The sequence below is a fragment of the Diabrotica virgifera genome, chromosome 2 (assembly GCF_917563875.1).
Source record: "Diabrotica virgifera virgifera chromosome 2, PGI_DIABVI_V3a".
Lineage (NCBI taxonomy): Eukaryota > Metazoa > Arthropoda > Insecta > Coleoptera > Chrysomelidae > Diabrotica > Diabrotica virgifera.
The window spans coordinates 279,981,045-280,000,260 of NC_065444.1; the positions used below are offsets into that span (position 1 = coordinate 279,981,045).

The following is a 19,216-nucleotide window of genomic DNA, read 5'->3' on the forward strand; positions in this document are numbered from 1 at the left end:
CTCCGGTTAGAGGAATTTTGTCATGCAAACGTAATAAACTTTTAAGGACAAAAACGTTGTTTTGTTTAAGGCTATGGGTACATAATTCGCAAATATTTTACGTGTATCCCTACTTTTTCTGTCTTTACACGGCAAATTACGTGTAGTAAAATGCACACTGGTATGGATATGTAAATATTACTAAAATGTCATTCTACTTGAAAATGTCATCATTAATTTAAAGAGATGTGTTTTGAATGTTCTTGGATAACTGTTATTTTTATAATTGCAAATTTAATTCAGTTAATAAATGTGATAATTTTTTCACTAACTATGTATTCAGTGATTGTAATAATTTATTTGTACAACAAAGACTAATACTTAATCGAGAAAAGAGGAAAAGTGTTAAAGTGATTTTTTAATAATATATTGTTATGGAACGCTTACAATTTTGAACATCTTTAACAACAAAATACTTGGATCACAGAATATATTATCCTGATGGATTCTCTGCTTGGATCTTCCACAAATAATACACAATAAATAACTTTTTATTAAGTTCACGTCTTAAATCAATTATTTATCAAATACACTATGTATCAATAATATTTAATCAATAACTCAACATATTCCCGATGCAATGTCAAATATTTAAAATTGTCACTGATTGTCAGTGTCTGACTGACAATATCTGCTGACAATATTATATAGGGCTTTTCATCGATTGTCATTTGTTTCGAGCTTCTGTCATATGTTGTATAATCTGTGTATAATATTAATATACACGTATTATACGACATTTGACAGAAGCTCGAAACAAATGACTGTGAATGAAAAGCCCTATTCGGCTGAGTGCGTTGTAAGACAAAGATAGATTTGGAAAATATTACCACGGCATTGTGTTCATTTTTTTCGAATCCTGAAAAAACCAATAAATTATTGTGAAACAATTAAACGCAGAATTAAAGACTAAATTATTACTGAGGGCCGAAAGTCCCTTAGAATAAATAAAAACTTTATTTTGAATGATATATTTGAAATTAAAAATCACACTAAATTTTCTCTTAGTTTTTCACCCCTGTAACTTATTAAAATAAACGTTATAGAAGTTCTCAGGGACTTTCGGCCCTCGCTAATAACGTAATCTTTCATTCTGCGTTTAAATTTTTCAAAAATACTTATTAGTTTTCTCAGGATTCGAAAAAAATGAATCCCCATTTGAATAGCATTGCAGCCGAAAATACGTACCGATCCTCTTAAGAAATCCGTTAGTAACTATGTTACAACTGAGAATAGGTAAAAAAGAATAATTTATAAAAAATGATTTATTCAAATTACGGGCATGACTAATTTTATGTTCGGCAGTGTAGTTTTAGCAAATTCAATTAGCGTGTATTATATGTTGCATAACATGCTATGTCAGTGTCGGATGCGAAGTTAGGTTAGTTGTCAAAGTCAAAGTGTGATTGCACTTATTTTTTCCCAAAAAGTGAATGTATTTGTGAGTAAGTGCATGTGTTGTAGTCGTCACCAAAAGCAAAAGTATATTCCCACGGCGTAAAACATGCGATAGGTTAGACGTACTGCTGTCGGCTTTATTTTTTTACGATTAGTTGAATAGAAAATAACTAAAACATGTTAACAACAGATGATTTTTTACTGGACGATTATGTATTCAAGAGTTCTCCAGAGTCTTGTAGTGACCACTCCAGTTCTACAGGTAAAATGAAACACCCACTATCATTTACACACTTAACAACAAAGACTGCATCACTATGTATGATTCTAATATTGTTCTGAAGCTATTTTCTTGTGGCACTTGATGTAATTTACTATCAATCTTAGTTTTGAATAAGCCACAATTTTACTTTGAAATTTAGTTTATTTGACGTTTCGATTTCCACTTGGGAATTATTACTCAAACTACAAAACATTAATAAATTAACCCTTGAGTAGGCAGGTGGCCCAGCTGTATGTATGTAATCACTGGGGTAATGTCTGTAATGAGCAAAAAACAAAGTAAGCAATGAAATAATAAACACGCATTCGTTGCAAATCTCTTTATTAAACTGTAAATACACAAAACAAAATATTTCAACTCAATATTAACACTTTGGTGCGATTCCAACATCCACTCCAGATGGCAGACAGCAAGTGCAGATGGCAGTTGCAGTTGTTGCTATGACAGACTTTGCACTATTAATTTGTATAATTATTAGCAACTTATGTTCTGTCGGACAGCAGTTGCAGTCAAATGTCGGAATCAGTGTCATACAAATTAATAGTGCAAAGTAGTGCCATCTGGCGTCTGCAGTCGTTGTCGGAATCACACCTTAACAATATTAGAGTTATAAACATAAAACCTAAAAAAATGAAAACTCTATAAATGAAACAAGGAAAATACTAATCTTCAGTTCCTCCAGCTTTGCAATTTTCACAAAGTGGATGAATATGTTCCAAACAAAACCATTTTATACACATTTTGCAAAAATATCGTGTTTTCTGATTTCAGCAGTAGTTAGTAGACTTCCTCGGGTGGTGTCTGTAGAATAGAATAGAATAGAATAATTTTTATTTGCATAAAATTTTTACATATTTGAGCAAATAACTTTAAGTAAAAGTAAAAAGAGATTGTGTAAAACTATACATCTGAAGTACCTACATAGAACAATAATTATTATTTAGATTTAATATTGTCAAATAATGTTGTAAATGTAAAATGTGTTGATTTTCCTTTGTTAAACTGTGATAAGTACCATCCAGCACTTTCTTTCTGTATTGATTGTGATAAAACTGAGTTCCTTAAATACGATTATTATTATTATGATTTTAATAGGGCTAATTATATTTTAATAAACCGATTTTTAGGTAATATAAACTGGGATAACTTACTCGAAAATATTTCCGATGTTAATAAAGCAATATTATGTTTTTATGATATTTTGTACTGTTGCATAGATTTATTTGTACCAAAACAAAAATGTAGCAACCCAAAATTTCCAAAATCATATTCAACTGAACTCAAAAATGCTATTTTGAGAAAAAAAGGAGCTCATAAAAAATTCAAACAAACTAATAATTTTTCTGACTATAAATTATTCTCAGACATTCGTAGAGAATGCAAAGTCTTAGCTGAGCAATGTAAAAGTCAAACCATAAAAACTTTGGAACAAAACATGACTAATTCCAAAGAATTCTGGAGTTATGTACACAGTAAAAATAAACATTATGACTTACCAAAACAACATGACCTATGACAACAATGAATCAAACAATTCATCAGAAATTTCAAATTTTTTTAAACAGCATTTTTCTAAGCCATATGTAGATAACAATAACTGTGATATTCCAAGCTTTGATTATAATAAAACAATTAGTTTAAGCAGCTGTGATATTAGTCTAATAGATATTTTTAATAAGTTAGAAAAATTAAATCTAAAACTTAGTAGTGGCCCTGACGAAATTTCACCTTATTTTGTACATAAATGTCGTTTTGCTCTGTCTCCTGTATTACTAAAGATTTTTCGTTTGTCATTAAGTACTTTCACTTTCCCAGAAAAGTGGAAAAAAAGTTATATTTCTCCTATTTTTAAGAATGGTAGTAAAACATGTATAAAAAATTACAGACCCATTTCCAAAATTTCTATTTTTGCAAAGATTTTTGAGTCAATTATTGCTTCAAAAATCTTTTTTTTAATTAAAAGTTTAATTATTCCTGAACAACATGGCTTTATGTCGGGTAGGTCACCACAAATCTAGTGATCCTAGGAGAATTCATTTTGGATGCCTTTGGGAAGGGGGCTCAGGTCGATGTGATCTATACCGACTTCTCAAAGGCATTTGATCGGGTTAACATCAAGATTCTTATAAAAAAACTAGAAGCGCTAGGAATTCATGGATCCCTACTTGAGTGATTGGAGAGCTACCTGACAGACAGGCTTCAGGTTGTAAAAGTCAAGAACTGTCTTTCTGAAGAAATTTTGGTTAGGTCTGGCGTTCCACAGGGTGGTCATTTATCAACTATTCTTTTTATTTGTTTCATAAAATGACATTTTAGAAATCTTTGAAAATTGTGTTATTTTGTTGTATGCTGATGATTTGAAAATTTTTAGAATTATTAAGGATGTTAGAGACTGTGTAAAAATGCAAAAAGATGTAAACAATTTCTCACAATGGTGTACAAAGAATGACCTTTCACTTAATATCGATAAATGTAAAATAATGCACTTTTTTAGAAACTCACAACCTATCTGTTTTAATTACTCTATAAATAATATATTTCTGGAACCAACAAACACTTTCAAAGATTTAGGTGTATTTTTTGATCCCACTTTATGTTTCAAAAAATCACTATAATTTTATTTGTAATAAAGCTTTTAAATTACTTGGATTTTTGAAAAGAACCTTGTCAGAATTCACTAATGTGGATTGTTTTAAAAGTGTGTATTGTTCTATGGTTAGATCAGTTCTGGAATATTCCAGCACTATTTGGTCTCCTTTATATAAATACCATATTGAAAGTATTGAGAAAGTTCAGAAAAAATTTCTACGCTTTGTAGGCTGTAATTAGGGATTTCTTCAGAAGATATAGTGTATTGTGACATTTTAAAATTGCTTAATATACCAACATTAGAAAATCGTCGTTTAATGCTAGATTTGGTTTTTCTTTTCAAGATTGTAAACGGAATGATAGATTCGCCTCAAATTTTGCAGAGAATAGGTCTTAGGGTTCCTCAAAGATGCACAAGATCTAAGGACGTTTTTCACTTAGAATTCCAACAAACAAACTATTGTCTAAATAGACCTATAAGACGAATGTGTCAATCTGGAAATGGTTTAGACATAGATTTTTTTCTAGCTCTCTGAATAGTTTTCGAAAAAAGCTGAAAAAATCTTTTTAAAATACAATATAGGCTGTCACTGTAAACTGTCATTTAGGTATTTATTCTATTCATTTGTCTTGTGTAAATTGTATGTAATTATTATTGAGTTCTAAAACTGTTAATATGATATGAATTATTTAATGATTGTAATTATTGTAATTGGTATAACCGTAAATAAACTATTTATTTATTTATTTATTTATTTATAATTAAAATTAAAATTAGGTAAAATACTCCAGGTATTCCACTACAATATGGTTCTACAATGACCAGATATTTAAATAGCTCTTTTTTAAATTATCCATATTGATTCTCTTGTTTTAACGCTGATGGTAACTTGTGGAATTTGATACAGGCACAGGCATATAGTGGATTCCATTCTGTTAGAGTAAGCCTGTGTCTAGGGATAGTTAGGTTTAGAGCTCTTGTGTGATGGGTATGATTGGGGATATAATGGTTGAGTATTGAAGGGTTCTTAAAAAGAAACTTTAAACATTCATAAATGTAGATAGCTGGAAAAGTAAGTATATTTAGTACAGTGAAACTTGGATAATTCGAATCTCAGGGGACCGTTAAAAAAATTCGAATTATCCAAAAATTCGAATTAAAAAATAAATCTACAAAAACAAGGATTAACTACAAAAACATCTGCAAATGATAAATATCAGTAATTGATCAGCAAAAAACAGTAGTTGATCATTTTTATCGCTTGGAAGATGTTTTTGTTCCTATTCTTGCCCGAGTTTTGTCAACCTAAAAAATGAGCTAACAAAATTCGACCAAAAATACCAATTAAAACATTTGCAAGCTATAAAAAAGACCGACTTTATTTTTTATTTTATTTTATTTTTTTTATTTTATTCAATAAACGGCAGAGCCAATTTACAAAAAATGTATAAAAAAAAATGAAATATTATGGTAAACAGTAAAGATAACCAATTTTAACCTAAAATAACAAATAACAAAAGATAATAAAAATGACAACAATGACAACAATAAAAACCAACAAAATTAAATTAGTAACAATAATAAATAATTAATAAATTATAGGAACTTAGTACTTTACTTCAGTTACTGAATTATGTATGCTTCTTTTAAATACACGAAGACTGTCCACAAATGGATCAAGACTGTTTTGATTATGATTAATTAGACGCAAGGTGCGTGACAATGGGGAGTAAAAGCAATAGTTCGTATTATGATAAGGTATGCGAAAAATTGGGGAAACCCGTCTTTGGACACTATTGAGGCTTATAGCTTGTAAGATAGTTGGGCAATGATATAGACCATTTAATATTTTATAAATGATTGTTAAATCTGATTTAGCCCTTCTTACTTCCAAGCTATCCAATTTAAATGTTTGATTAACCAGATCATAATTAATGTTAAAACCCTGACAAATATTGATATGAGCTCGAAATGCCAAAGAACGAAGAAATGTTTTCTGGACGGACTCAATATTTCTAATGTGACAATCATAGTAAGGTGACCATATAATTGAGGCATATTCCAGCAATGAGCGCACAAAAGAAACATATAACCTTAAAAAACAATTCGGTAACAGTTGAGAACTATTACGTGTTATAAATCCAAGATTTCGCATACTCCTATTAATCATGTATGTAATATGTGGTATAAAAGTTAATTTTCTGTCAAACAAAACACCTAAGTCTTTAATACAGTCCACAGATTCAATAACAGTATTGTTCAATATATACGTTTTTACAATGGTATTGTTAGAGCGACTGAAGGTAATACTAAAGCATTTTTTAACATTTAATTCTAGACCATTATCAGTACACCATACACATAAGTTATTTAGATCCTTTTGTAGCAGTACAGTGTCTAGTTCGGACTCAATAACCTTATAAAATTTGAAATCGTCCGCAAAGGCCAGAAGTGCAGAATGTAATATTATAGTACTCAGGTCTCTAATAAACAAGTTAAACAAGACAGGGCCTGAGTGAGACCCCTGTGGAACACCTGAAAGCACCTGAATCTCGCTAGATAAGTAATTGTTAATCCGAACGAACTGAGTACGCCCAGTTAACAAACTATAAGAAAATCTTACAAGGCTCTCACCCAAACCCATTGCACTTAGTTTGGCAACAATATGTTTATGACTAACTCTATCGAATGCCCTTGAGAAGTCTGTGTAAACACTGTCTACCTGTTTGGAGCTCTCAAAGGCATTCAACAGGTCAAACTGATACGTTAAAAGGTTGGTCACGGTGGATCTACCTTGAGAAAATCCATGCTGCTCGTCATTTAATATTTTGCGACAGTGCCAGGATAGATGGGTGGAAAATAATTTATCAAAAAGCTTAGGAATAGCTGATAGTATGCTAATCCCTCGATAGTTACGAACGTCACTCTTATTGCCACTTTTATGGATAGGTGTAAGAAAGCTGACTTTCCAAAAGTCGGGAAAAATACCAGTGGAAATGGACAAGTTAAACACATGCAGCAAGGGTTGGCTCAACGTACAAACACATTTCTTCAGCAGCACAGAGGGAATACCATCTGGGCCATGTGAATACCTACTCTGCAAACTATTTATACCATCAAATACCTCTGTTAAAGAAAATTGCACTGTATTAAGATCCAAACTATAATTAAAGTTATAGTCAGGAATCTCCCCATCATTGTTTTTATATGATGAAGCAAAATGTTTTGAGAATAAATTTACAATTTCTTTCCAATTTTTTTCCAAAGAGATCCGAAATTTTTAGCTGCTTTTTAGAATTTAGCTTCTCAGTAATGACAAAAGATTCTAAGACATTCAGAAAATATAGTAGAAAAGTTCTAATTATCCAAAATATAATTCGAATTGTTCACGACTTTTTACCATTACTTATATAGGAAATACTAGGGACCAGAATAAAAATTCGAATTAAAGAAGATTTCGAATTATGGAAGTTCGAATTAAGCAGGTTCCACTGTAGTTTAAATTCCCCCTGCCTGAGTCGTTGATTTTCATACCAAGAATAATCCCTACTACTTTTTTCTGAATGATAAGAAGCTCTGATGTTCCCACTGCATTTACCCAGAACATGATTCCATAACAGAGCCGAGAATAGAAGTTAGTAAGTGTCTGTGAGGCACTAATGAACCCAGGTTCTATATGAGCACACTTTTTTCAATGACTGGCTTACTGCCACACACATGTGGGTACATCTGAAAGGTATACAAGCATGCAGCCAAACAGTGGCATCGCCATATTATGGCCAAATTATGTTTAAGAATACTTGGATATATCTGACAGACACCACCCAAGCACGCAAAGGTTAAGCAAATTCTGGATAGCTTCAGAACAGTAATTATTAAATTGTACTTTAAATAACTTAGTTTTTTACAGTATACGAAATCTAATAAATTAATTTTTACATTTTTTAGATTTTATGGAGGTTACTTCTGATGAGGACTTTCTTACACAACTATCGGCAGATTTAGACATACCTCTTTTACTGAACCAAGGTGAAGACGAGCTGAGTATGTTAAATTCACTACTCTTCGACAAAAGTCCAGAAGAGATTTTATCAGAAACAGCTTCTCCGCCTTATATTCCGGAAGATGACTTTCCTAAAGAAGTTTCGGAGCTGCAAAAAATGGATTTTTCACAATGTGGTCCTGAGTCATTTCCCAATCTTCATTCTGATGTTAAAATAGAACCTGCTGATAGTCCCAGATCGAGTAAGTCGGCTTCGCCAGTGTCTTTAGAACATGTAAAAGATGAAGTTATTATAAAGACCCCACCTGCCTCTCCGGTCATTATAAACGCAGTAAAAGAAGTGCCCAACAACGTGATATTTGCTCAGCCAGTAAAACTGTTATCGCAGTCACATAATTTACCTCAAAAACATATCCCTATCGTTCCGAAAGCTCACTATTCGTTACCAGTCTCAAAAAACAATGTAGTAGTTATTAACACCGACTTAAAACCTGTAGTGAAACAACGCAACATGGTCTTAGTCGAAAACGTGAATGTAACTACTGTCCCACAGATACCTGTGCCTAACGTGCCAGTAAATACTGTCACTAACCTTAATAAGCCTGTGACGGTGCCTTCAGTAGTGATAGATAGAGCTAACAATTTTTCCTTGAATGGACGAAGCATTGATCCCAAAATACTGAAGAGACAGCAAAGAAAAATTAAGAATAGAGAATCGGCTAGTTTGTCAAGAAAGAAGAAGAAAGATTATGTCACTTCCCTGGAAGAACAAGTTAAAGAACTAAGTGCAGAGAATAAGAGACTACAAGCAGTAAGTACCTTTTTGTATTTATTTATTTAGTTAGTAAAAGTATCTTTATTAGCTTTTACTGGAATAAATATTTGTCCAATCCTCTGTTCAAAAGTTGGAGAGAGTGCAAAGACGGTTCTTTATGCACTGTGCCTTTATACCGGATTTATACTCAGCCCTGTTCGACAGGGAATTGGACAGGGAAGTGGGCAGCCTGAATGTGTAAATAGCTCACTCGCGCTGCTCCTCGTCATGCTACTGCCATTGCACCTACATACCCAAAAAGTCGGTTCTAGTGACGGAAGTCAAAGGAGAGAAGTCAAAGGCGGCTTCGCCGCCGGCAAAGCGGCAGGTGAGTAAGGGAGCAAGACGATGTTGTTGTCACATTCCTTTCTTGTGAGTCGTTCGGTAATGAGTTGTCGGGACATTGGTGAGGAACTGATGTAAACACCTCACTCGCGTTGATATTATATTTCGGGCAATATTTCCGTCAACGGCAGCGGCAGTGGCAAAGGCTGAGTATAAATCCGGCATTAAATTACACAGACCTTATTCATATTCTGATATGATGAGATACTTAGAACTTGATCCTCTGTCTACTGCACGAGTTAATTTCGATCTCATCTTCATTTTTAAATTGGTTAACGGAATGATACATTCACCTGAACTGCTTTAATTGGTTTGTTTCCACATTCCTTCCCGTGTCCTTCGTGAGAATACACTATTTCATATTCCTTTTCGTCGAACTAATTATTCTGTGAATATAGGTCTGGTCAGACTTCTTGCTCATGCTAATCGGTTGCCTCATGAGACATATTTTTTTAACTTGTCCTTAAATGCCTTTAAACAATCTCTGAAGCGTTAAATTTAATTGTAATTCTATATACCTACATATTTATTTTATGATTTTGTATTTTATTTAGTATTTGTTTGTAATGTTTATAAATGTTACTTAATTGTATATTTTTTGTCAATGGGCTTGCCCCGTTTATTAACAATAAATGAATAAAAGAAGGTCCTATGTCAAAATAATAAGTTTTGAGAAAAATGGTTTTAAAGGTTAAGACTCTCTGTTGTTTGTTTATTATTTATGCACTGACGAAAATTCGTTTATTTACTAAATTAGCTGGAATTACAGCGATGGCATCAGCCTACGTATTCGCTCTGAGCGTTAACCCGGCACCTGCCACGTGGGGATCTACCAGCACCCCATAACATATTTTTATCAAATATTTGGTATTTCAAGTTTGGTAAGCGAGCTGTGCGTCATAGTAGCTTTCTATAATATTATATAGTATATATGTGTTAGTGTTTAAAGTGGTTATTTAGTGTCATTCTGAACATAAAGGTCTAAAGTCGAATTGGGGTGTCATCATCTGGCACTTTATGTTTTAAATTCTTTTTGTATTTTTGATATAAACAGGTCAAATTTACATTTTGTATTGAAATAACTGATTTAAATTATTAATATAGACTCTATACTCACTATATCTTAATTTTTTTAGATATTTTACTTGACTTCATTTATTATGGTTTGGTACTTGCTAATTTGTTTATAACACCTTTTTCATTTTATTTTTCAACTTTTATAACATATTAGTGGCTAATAAGTTAATAAAACATGTTTATTTATATTCTTGTGTTACTCAACACATTATTTTGTTTTTTAAACAAGTGGATCACAGAAAATTGTTAAGGGGTGCTGTGAGATCCCCACGTGGCAGTTGGCGCCTTGCAAAGCCACGTGGCAGATGCCGGGTTAACAAAGTGTCAAAGCAAAATCGACCGACCTGCTCATGGTGGCGGTTTTTTGAAATTTTATCAGGACGCTTTGTGTATGTTTAAATGAGACATTTAAAAAAAAATGCCGTGTCCCGCTAGTGATATTATGTATTAATATAAACAGAAAATAAAAACGCACTTAATCTGATATAAATTCTTCTATTTCCAATATTGATTATCAGTTTGATTTTGTATACATAACCTCACTATCGCAGTTTATGTCAATAAATCTTTATTAACGAAAAAGAAAATATTTTTGTTGCACTATAAATTACAGTATAAATTAATAACTAATGAATTCTAACAATTGTATTCGGTTATTATCACTACAAAATAAAATATTCAAGTTTAACAAAATAATCCCATAAGACTCGATGTTAAAACGTCCTGACAAAATCTGACAGCGTGTCACGTGACTGTAAGTAGAGGGGAGACGCACGGAGCCAATACAACATGACATAGCACTTGTTTCGCCGGGACCACGCGGACTTGCCCCCTTCTTAGCCTGACTAGAGAAATTAAAATATGTTGTTATTCCTGACTGAACACATTCATCGCGGTGATTGATGTATAGAATGGTAGTCAAGATCGCTGGCTAACAGAGGGGACCAGAAACTCATTTTCCATAGCACCTTCTTTTCCTGTACCCTTCATATGGTTTCTTTGGGCTGACAGAAATCAAGTATAGGTGTTAGTCTCTTCATTAAGAGTTTGTATATACATATACACTCACCAGCAAAATTAACCGCTCCCTTAAAATGGGTCATTTTAGATGTCTCGAATTTCCTAAAACTGTTGTCCGATGTAAGTGATTTTTTTCTCAAAAGTTCGCATCACCGTGTGGAATTTTATAGCATTTATCTATATATATAAAATTCTAATTCGCAGGCTTTGTTACCGTACTCCTCCGAAACCGCTTGACCGATTTTCATGAAATTTGGCAGGTGGACTGGACCGGACAGGGAGTAGGTTGTTATCTATATTTCATAGCCGTACGTTATAAGGGGGCTTTGCCCCCCCTAAATTTTTTTTTTATTTTTCGACAAACCGATTTTTCTTAATTGTATATGATTCACAAGCAAAAGATACATATAATCCTAAATTTTCACTTTTCTATCTTTAACCGTTATTTTTTTTAAAAAATTTCGTGGTTTAACATCTATATATATAAAATTCTAATTCGCAGGCTTTGTTACCGTACTCCTCCGAAACCGCTTGACCGATTTTCATGAAATTTGGCAGGTGGACTGGACCGGACAGGGAGTAGGTTGTTATCTATATTTCATAGCCGTACGTTATAAGGGGGCTTTGCCCCCCCTAATTTTTTTTTTATTTTTCGACAAACCGATTTTTCTTAATTGTATATGATTCACAAGCAAAAGATACATATAATCCTAAATTTTCACTTTTCTATCTTTAACCGTTATTTTTTTTAAAAAATTTCGTGGTTTAACATCTATATATATAAAATTCTAATTCGCAGGCTTTGTTACCGTACTCCTCCGAAACCGCTTGACCGATTTTCATGAAATTTGGCAGGTGGACTGGACCGGACAGGGAGTAGGTTGTTATCTATATTTCATAGCCGTACGTTATAAGGGGGCTTTGCCCCCCCTAATTTTTTTTTTATTTTTCGACAAACCGATTTTTCTTAATTGTATATGATTCACAAGCAAAAGATACATATAATCCTAAATTTTCACTTTTCTATCTTTAACCGTTATTTTTTTTTAAAAAATTTCGTGGTTTAACATCTATATATATAAAATTCTAATTCGCAGGCTTTGTTACCGTACTCCTCCGAAACCGCTTGACCGATTTTCATGAAATTTGGCAGGTGGACTGGACCGGACAGGGAGTAGGTTGTTATCTATATTTCATAGCCGTACGTTATAAGGGGGCTTTGCCCCCCCTAATTTTTTTTTTATTTTTCGACAAACCGATTTTTCTTAATTGTATATGATTCACAAGCAAAAGATACATATAATCCTAAATTTTCACTTTTCTATCTTTAACCGTTATTTTTTTTAAAAAATTTCGTGGTTTAACATCTATATATATAAAATTCTAATTCGCAGGCTTTGTTACCGTATTCCTCCGAAACCGCTTGACCGATTTTCATGAAATTTGGCAGGTGGACTCCCTGCTACAAAACGGTGCTATTTTTACTTCTCTAGCGCAGTCCGTTTCCGAACTGCGTTATGCCGTGCGTTAGCGCGAACCGTAAGTCGTAGAAAAATTCTGAGCACAGAAGAAGAAACAACGGGAAATTTTATAATAGCAAAGTGCAGCAGATTAACTTTTGGACTCAAATTGGATAAAATATGAATTTTTTAATTTTACGAAATTTTCAAAAAAACTTGCTTTCGCTGGGCAAACCATCCAGTTTATTCATGTTAACTAGATGAACAAACGAAAAATATCGTGAACACTATTGCGTGTCTTAAATGATCGATAATATTTTTTGTTATTGTCATAATTAATTAATATTTAGAATTTTAAGGTATGAATTAAAAAAAAAATTTATTTTACATTTAATATTTGATGGGGGCGAGTTAAAAGTGCACTGAGTCATGCAGTGCTCTATGGGTGCAACAGTATGTTTTTGAATTCCTGAGAGAGAAGGTGTGGTCATATCAAAGGAATGTTATATATGTTTCATATCTCTCAATGCTACTCACTGTGTTGCCTATTCAAAATGGAAGAATATGTGTTTTAATTTATAAGAGAGATGGTTTGGACATATCAAAATAATTTTATACAAATTTGTTTAATATTTCTCAATACAAGTTACTGTTTTGCTGAAAAAATGGAAGAATATGGGTTTGTTTATTCATGAGCGAGATGGTTTGGTCATATGAAAAGAATGTTATATACTATATAACATTGTTTTCGAATATATAAGATATTAGGTTTAATATTTCTCAATGCAAATCAGTATTTTGCCGGCTTAAAGGGGAAGAATATGTGTTTGAATTCGTGGGTGAGATGGTTTGGACAGATCAAAAGAAAGTTATAAAATTATGTTTAATATTTCTCAATGCAAATTACTGTTTTACCGACTTAAAAGTGGAAGAATATGTGTTTGTAATTTATGAGGGAGGTGGTTTGGTCATATCAAAAGAAAGTTAAGTATATATGTTTAATATTTCTCAATACTACTTACTATTTTGCCTACCTAAAAGTTGAAAAATGTGTGTTTCAATTCATGAGTGAAAGAGTATGACGTATTTGATTTCATTTGAGAGATGGTTTGGTCATATCAATAAAATGTTATATTTTTAATATGTCTCAATGCAAATTACTGTTTTGCCGACTTAAAAGTAGAAGAATATGTGTTTTAATTGATAAGAGAGATGGTTTGGAAATATACAAAGAAAATGATGTCTTGATTCCGCTTATACTAATGATTCCAACGGACTTACCGTTTGAAAATTGCAAGAATAACTTCGTTTAAAAAGTAACGAGTTTTCAGGTTTGGCACACGGAAAATTTTTGCGCGTAGGGAAACCGTCATCGTTACAGTGGAACCTCGATAAGTCGGATTAATCAGGACCGCGGCCGATCCGGTTTATCGAAAATCCGAGTAAGCCGGAGAATATGGTAAAAATTAATAAAATACTGATACTTACATACAGATAAACTTCCATTATAATTGCAAAAACATGAAATACATACATAGCACAGTAGGTACATCTAAATTACGTACAGTGGTATACAGTATTGTTCATTTCTTGGTAAAAAACTCATACAGTAACATTTTTATTGTTGAAATGTTTGTTTGATGAAAATCGGTCCGGGTTAGCCGGACTTCCGGGTTATTGGAGGCCGACTTATCGGGGTTCCACTGTATTTATTTTGCACCAAGAATAGAGTATTGTTTATAAAAAAGCATTACATTGATGCAAATTTTTGTCATACATTATTTTTTAGATTTTCTGTTAATTTACTTAGTGAACTTTGAGATATCATTATTTAATTCACAATAACACCGGTACGAAGTTCGTCGGGTCAGTAATTAAAATAAAATTAAAATTATATACAATTTTGTTTACTTTGCTGGTGCAGAATTTAGACACAACCCTATGACGTCACGACACGTTTTAGGCTAGCTGCAATAATTTAAATTTAGAATTGTTTTTAGGGGCCAAACGGAACACAAAAACAACTTTTTATCTTTGATACATGTTTTAAATTATTTTATGTTGCGATTTATAACATTCTTTTCGAATTTCAAATTTATGTAAGTTCCTTATTGACCTAGAATCAAAATTATAACACATTATCTAATTATGACCCACTATCTAAGGTGCAACGAAGTTCACCGGGTCATCTAGTAAAATACTAAAATTAAAACCCAACTATAGCCTAATGTTTTCTCAACAATCGCTTTTTTGATTCATTCGCTTATGTTGTACCATATAAAGTTAGGTACTTTAACAACTAACCATGTTTTTCATCAATACAGGGTGTTTTTAAATAAGTATGGCAAACTTTAGGGGTAATTCTGCATGAAAAAATAATGACAGTTTGCTTTATAAACGTGTCCACAAATGCTTCGTTTCTGAGATAGATGAGTTGAAATTTTTCTTACAAACTGACAATTTATTTATTGCTTTAAAACCGGTCGAGATGTGCAAATGAAATTTTTTGGGTTTTAAGGCATAGTTATTTCGCATTTTTTGACATACAATTAAGAATCTTATATTCACTGGTGGTGCATAGGGGTCATACTACAGATCAAACCGATGGTTGATTTTTTACTGTTAATTTTTGTGTCAAATTTTATAACAGTAGCATTGTTGAATAGACCATGAAGAGATATTTATGTAGTAAAAATTTAAGGGGACCAGGAAGAAGATGCAACTCTAGGCCTAAAAATCTACGACAATGGACGAATATGACTTCGATAGATTGTTGCAAATAAGATTAAATGGGCAAATGTAATGGCCAACGTCCTTAAGGATTAGGGACTGTAAGAAGAAGAAAAATTTAAGTGTTGTGACCCTCACTCGAAACCGGTGTTACCTTAGCCATAAATTCCATCCATAAATTTTTTTTTCATATTTTCACAAAAATTTGGTATAAATTTATCAAAAATGAATAAAACAGATAATATTGACAAGAAAAATGTTATATATGTTATATATGTTTGGAAAAAAAATTTAAACGGGCGATGTATTGACGGTGAGTAGATAATGCCACTCAAATTCAAAAATCCTTTATGGATGGTACGTTAGTCAAATTTTTTTCTCAGTTTTTTGTTAAATTCTCAAAGTAAATATAATAATGCATTACATATAAAAAAATCGTGATGGAGGTATTTTCCAAAACAAGCGAAAAAAATTCTGAAACTTAGACGTATTGCGCGCTATTCGTTAATACGTCTCAAATTCATAAATCCTTTATGGATGGTACGTTAGTCAACTTTTTTTTCTCAGTTTTTTGTTAAATTCTCAAAGTAAATATAATAAAGCATAACATATAAAAAAAAACGTGATGGAGGTATTTTCCAAAACAAGAGAAAAAAATTCTGAAACTTGGATGTATTGCGGGCTATCCGGTAATACGTCTCAAATTCAAAAATCCTGTATGAATGGATCGTTAGTCAACTTTTTTTCTCAGTTTTTTGTTAAATTCTCAAAGTAAATATTTATAATAAAGCATAACATATAAAAAAACGTGATGGAGGTATTTTCCAAAACAAGAGAAAAAAATTCCCTCCATCACGTTTTTTTATATGTTATGCTTTATTATAAATATTTACTTTGAGAATTTAACAAAAAACTGAGAAAAAAAGTTGACTAACGATCCATTCATACAGGATTTTTGAATTTGAGACGTATTAACGAATACAGTGCAATACATCTAAGTTCCAGAATTTTTTTCGCTTGTTTTGGAAAATACCTCCATCACGATTTTTTTATATGTTATGCATTATTATATTTACTTTGAGAATTTAACAAAAAACTGAGAAAAAAAGTTGACTAACGTACCATCCATAAAGGATTTTTGAATTTGAGACGTATTAACGAATACAGTGCAATACATCTAAGTTTCAGAATTTTTTTCGCTTGTTTTGAAAAATACCTCCATCACGATTTTTTTATATGTTATGCTTTATAATATTTACTTTGAGAATTTAACAAAAAACTGAGAAAAAAAGTTGACTAACGATCCATCCATAAAGGATTTTTGAATTTGAGACGTATTAACGAATAGCGCGCAATACATCTAAGTTTCAGAATTTTTTTCGCTTGTTTTGAAAAATACCTCCATCACGATTTTTTTATATGTTATGCTTTATTATATTTACTTTGAGAATTTAACAAAAAACAGAAAAAAAGTTGACTAACGTACCATCCATAAAGGATTTTTGAATTTGAGACGTATTAACGAATACCGCGCAATACATCTAAGTTTCAGAATTTTTTTCGCTTGTTTTGGAAAATACCTCCATCACGATTTTTTTATATGTTATGCTTTATTATATTTACTTTGAGAATTTAACAAAAAACTGAGAAAAAAAGTTGACTAACGTACCATCCATAAAGGATTTTTGAATTTGAGACGTATTAACGAATACCGCGCAATACATCTAAGTTTCAGAATTTTTTTCGCTTGTTTTGAAAAATACCTCCATCACGATTTTTTTATATGTTATGCTTTATTATATTTACTTTGAGAATTTAACAAAAAACTGAGAAAAAAAGTTGACTAACGTACCATCCATAAAGGATTTTTGAATTTGAGACGTATTACCGAATAGCCCGCAATACATCTAAGTTTCAGAATTTTTTTCTCTTGTTTTGGAAAATACTTCCATTACGTTTTTTTTATATGTTATGCTTTATTATATTTACTTTGAGAATTTAACAAAAAACTGAGAAAAAAAGTTGACTAACGTACCATCCATAAAGGATTTTTGAATTTGAGACGTATTAACGAATACCGCGCAATACATCTAAGTTTCAGAATTTTTTTCGCTTGTTTTGGAAAATACCTCCATCACGATTTTTTTATATGTTATGCTTTATTATATTTACTTTGAGAATTTAAGAAAAAACTGAGAAAAAAAGTTGACTAACGTACCATCCATAAAGGATTTTTGAATTTGAGACGTATTACCGAATAGTCCGCAATACATCTAAGTTTCAGAATTTTTTTCTCTTGTTTTGGAAAATACCTCCATCACGTTTTTTTATATGTTATGCTTTATTATATTTACTTTGAGAATTTAACAAAAAACTGAGAAAAAAAGTTGACTAACGTACCATCCATAAAGGATTTTTGAATTTGAGACGTATTAACGAATACCGCGCAATACATCTAAGTTTCAGAATTTTTTTCGCTTGTTTTGGAAAATACCTCCATCACGATTTTTTTATATGTTATGCTTAATTATATTTACTTTGAGAATTTAACAAAAAACTGAGAAAAAAAGTTGACTAACGATCCATCCATAAAGGATTTTTGAATTTGAGACGTATTACCGAATAGCCCGCAATACATCTAAGTTTCAGAATTTTTTTCTCTTGTTTTGGAAAATACCTCCATCACGTTTTTTTATATGTTATGCTTTATTATATTTACTTTGAGAATTTAACAAAAAACTGAGAAAAAAAGTTGACTAACGTACCATCCATAAAGGATTTTTGAATTTGAGACGTATTAACGAATACCGCGCAATACATCTAAGTTTCAGAATTTTTTTCGCTTGTTTTGGAAAATATCTCCATCACGATTTTTTTATATGTTATGCTTAATTATATTTACTTTGAGAATTTAACAAAAAACTGAGAAAAAAAGTTGACTAACGATCCATCCATAAAGGATTTTTGAATTTGAGACGTATTACCGAATAGCCCGCAATACATCTACGTTTCAGAATTTTTTTCTCTTGTTTTGGAAAATACCTCCATCACGTTTTTTTTATATGTTATGCTTTATTATATTTACTTTGGGAATTTAACAAAAAACTCAGAAAAAAATTTGACTAACGTACCATCCATAAAGGATTTTTGAATTTGAGACGTATTAATGAATAGCGCGCAATACATCTAAGTTTCAGAATTTTTTTCGCTTGTTTGGGAAAATACCTCCATCAGGATTTTTTTATATGTTATGCTTAATTATATTTACTTTGAGAATTTAACAAAAAACTGAGAAAAAAAGTTGACTAACGATCCATCCATAAAGGATTTTTGAATTTGAGACGTATTACCGAATAGCCCGCAATACATCTACGTTTCAGAATTTTTTTCTCTTGTTTTGGAAAATACCTCCATCACGTTTTTTTTATATGTTATGCTTTATTATATTTACTTTGGG

The 19,216-nt window shown here is 31.7% G+C and overlaps 1 protein-coding gene across 1 annotated transcript in view; it reads left to right on the forward strand.

The window, feature by feature from the left end:
- Positions 1-1,414: 1,414 nt before the first annotated feature.
- LOC114332109 (cyclic AMP-dependent transcription factor ATF-6 beta) overlaps positions 1,415-19,216 on the forward strand; it is an 81,269-nt gene continuing 63,467 nt past the window's right edge. The window contains exons 1-2 of the mRNA XM_028281836.2: positions 1,415-1,699; positions 8,259-9,124. Of these exons, the coding sequence (XP_028137637.1) occupies positions 1,615-1,699; positions 8,259-9,124 (951 nt within the window). The 5' untranslated portion in view covers positions 1,415-1,614. The remainder of the gene's footprint in view (positions 1,700-8,258; positions 9,125-19,216) is intronic.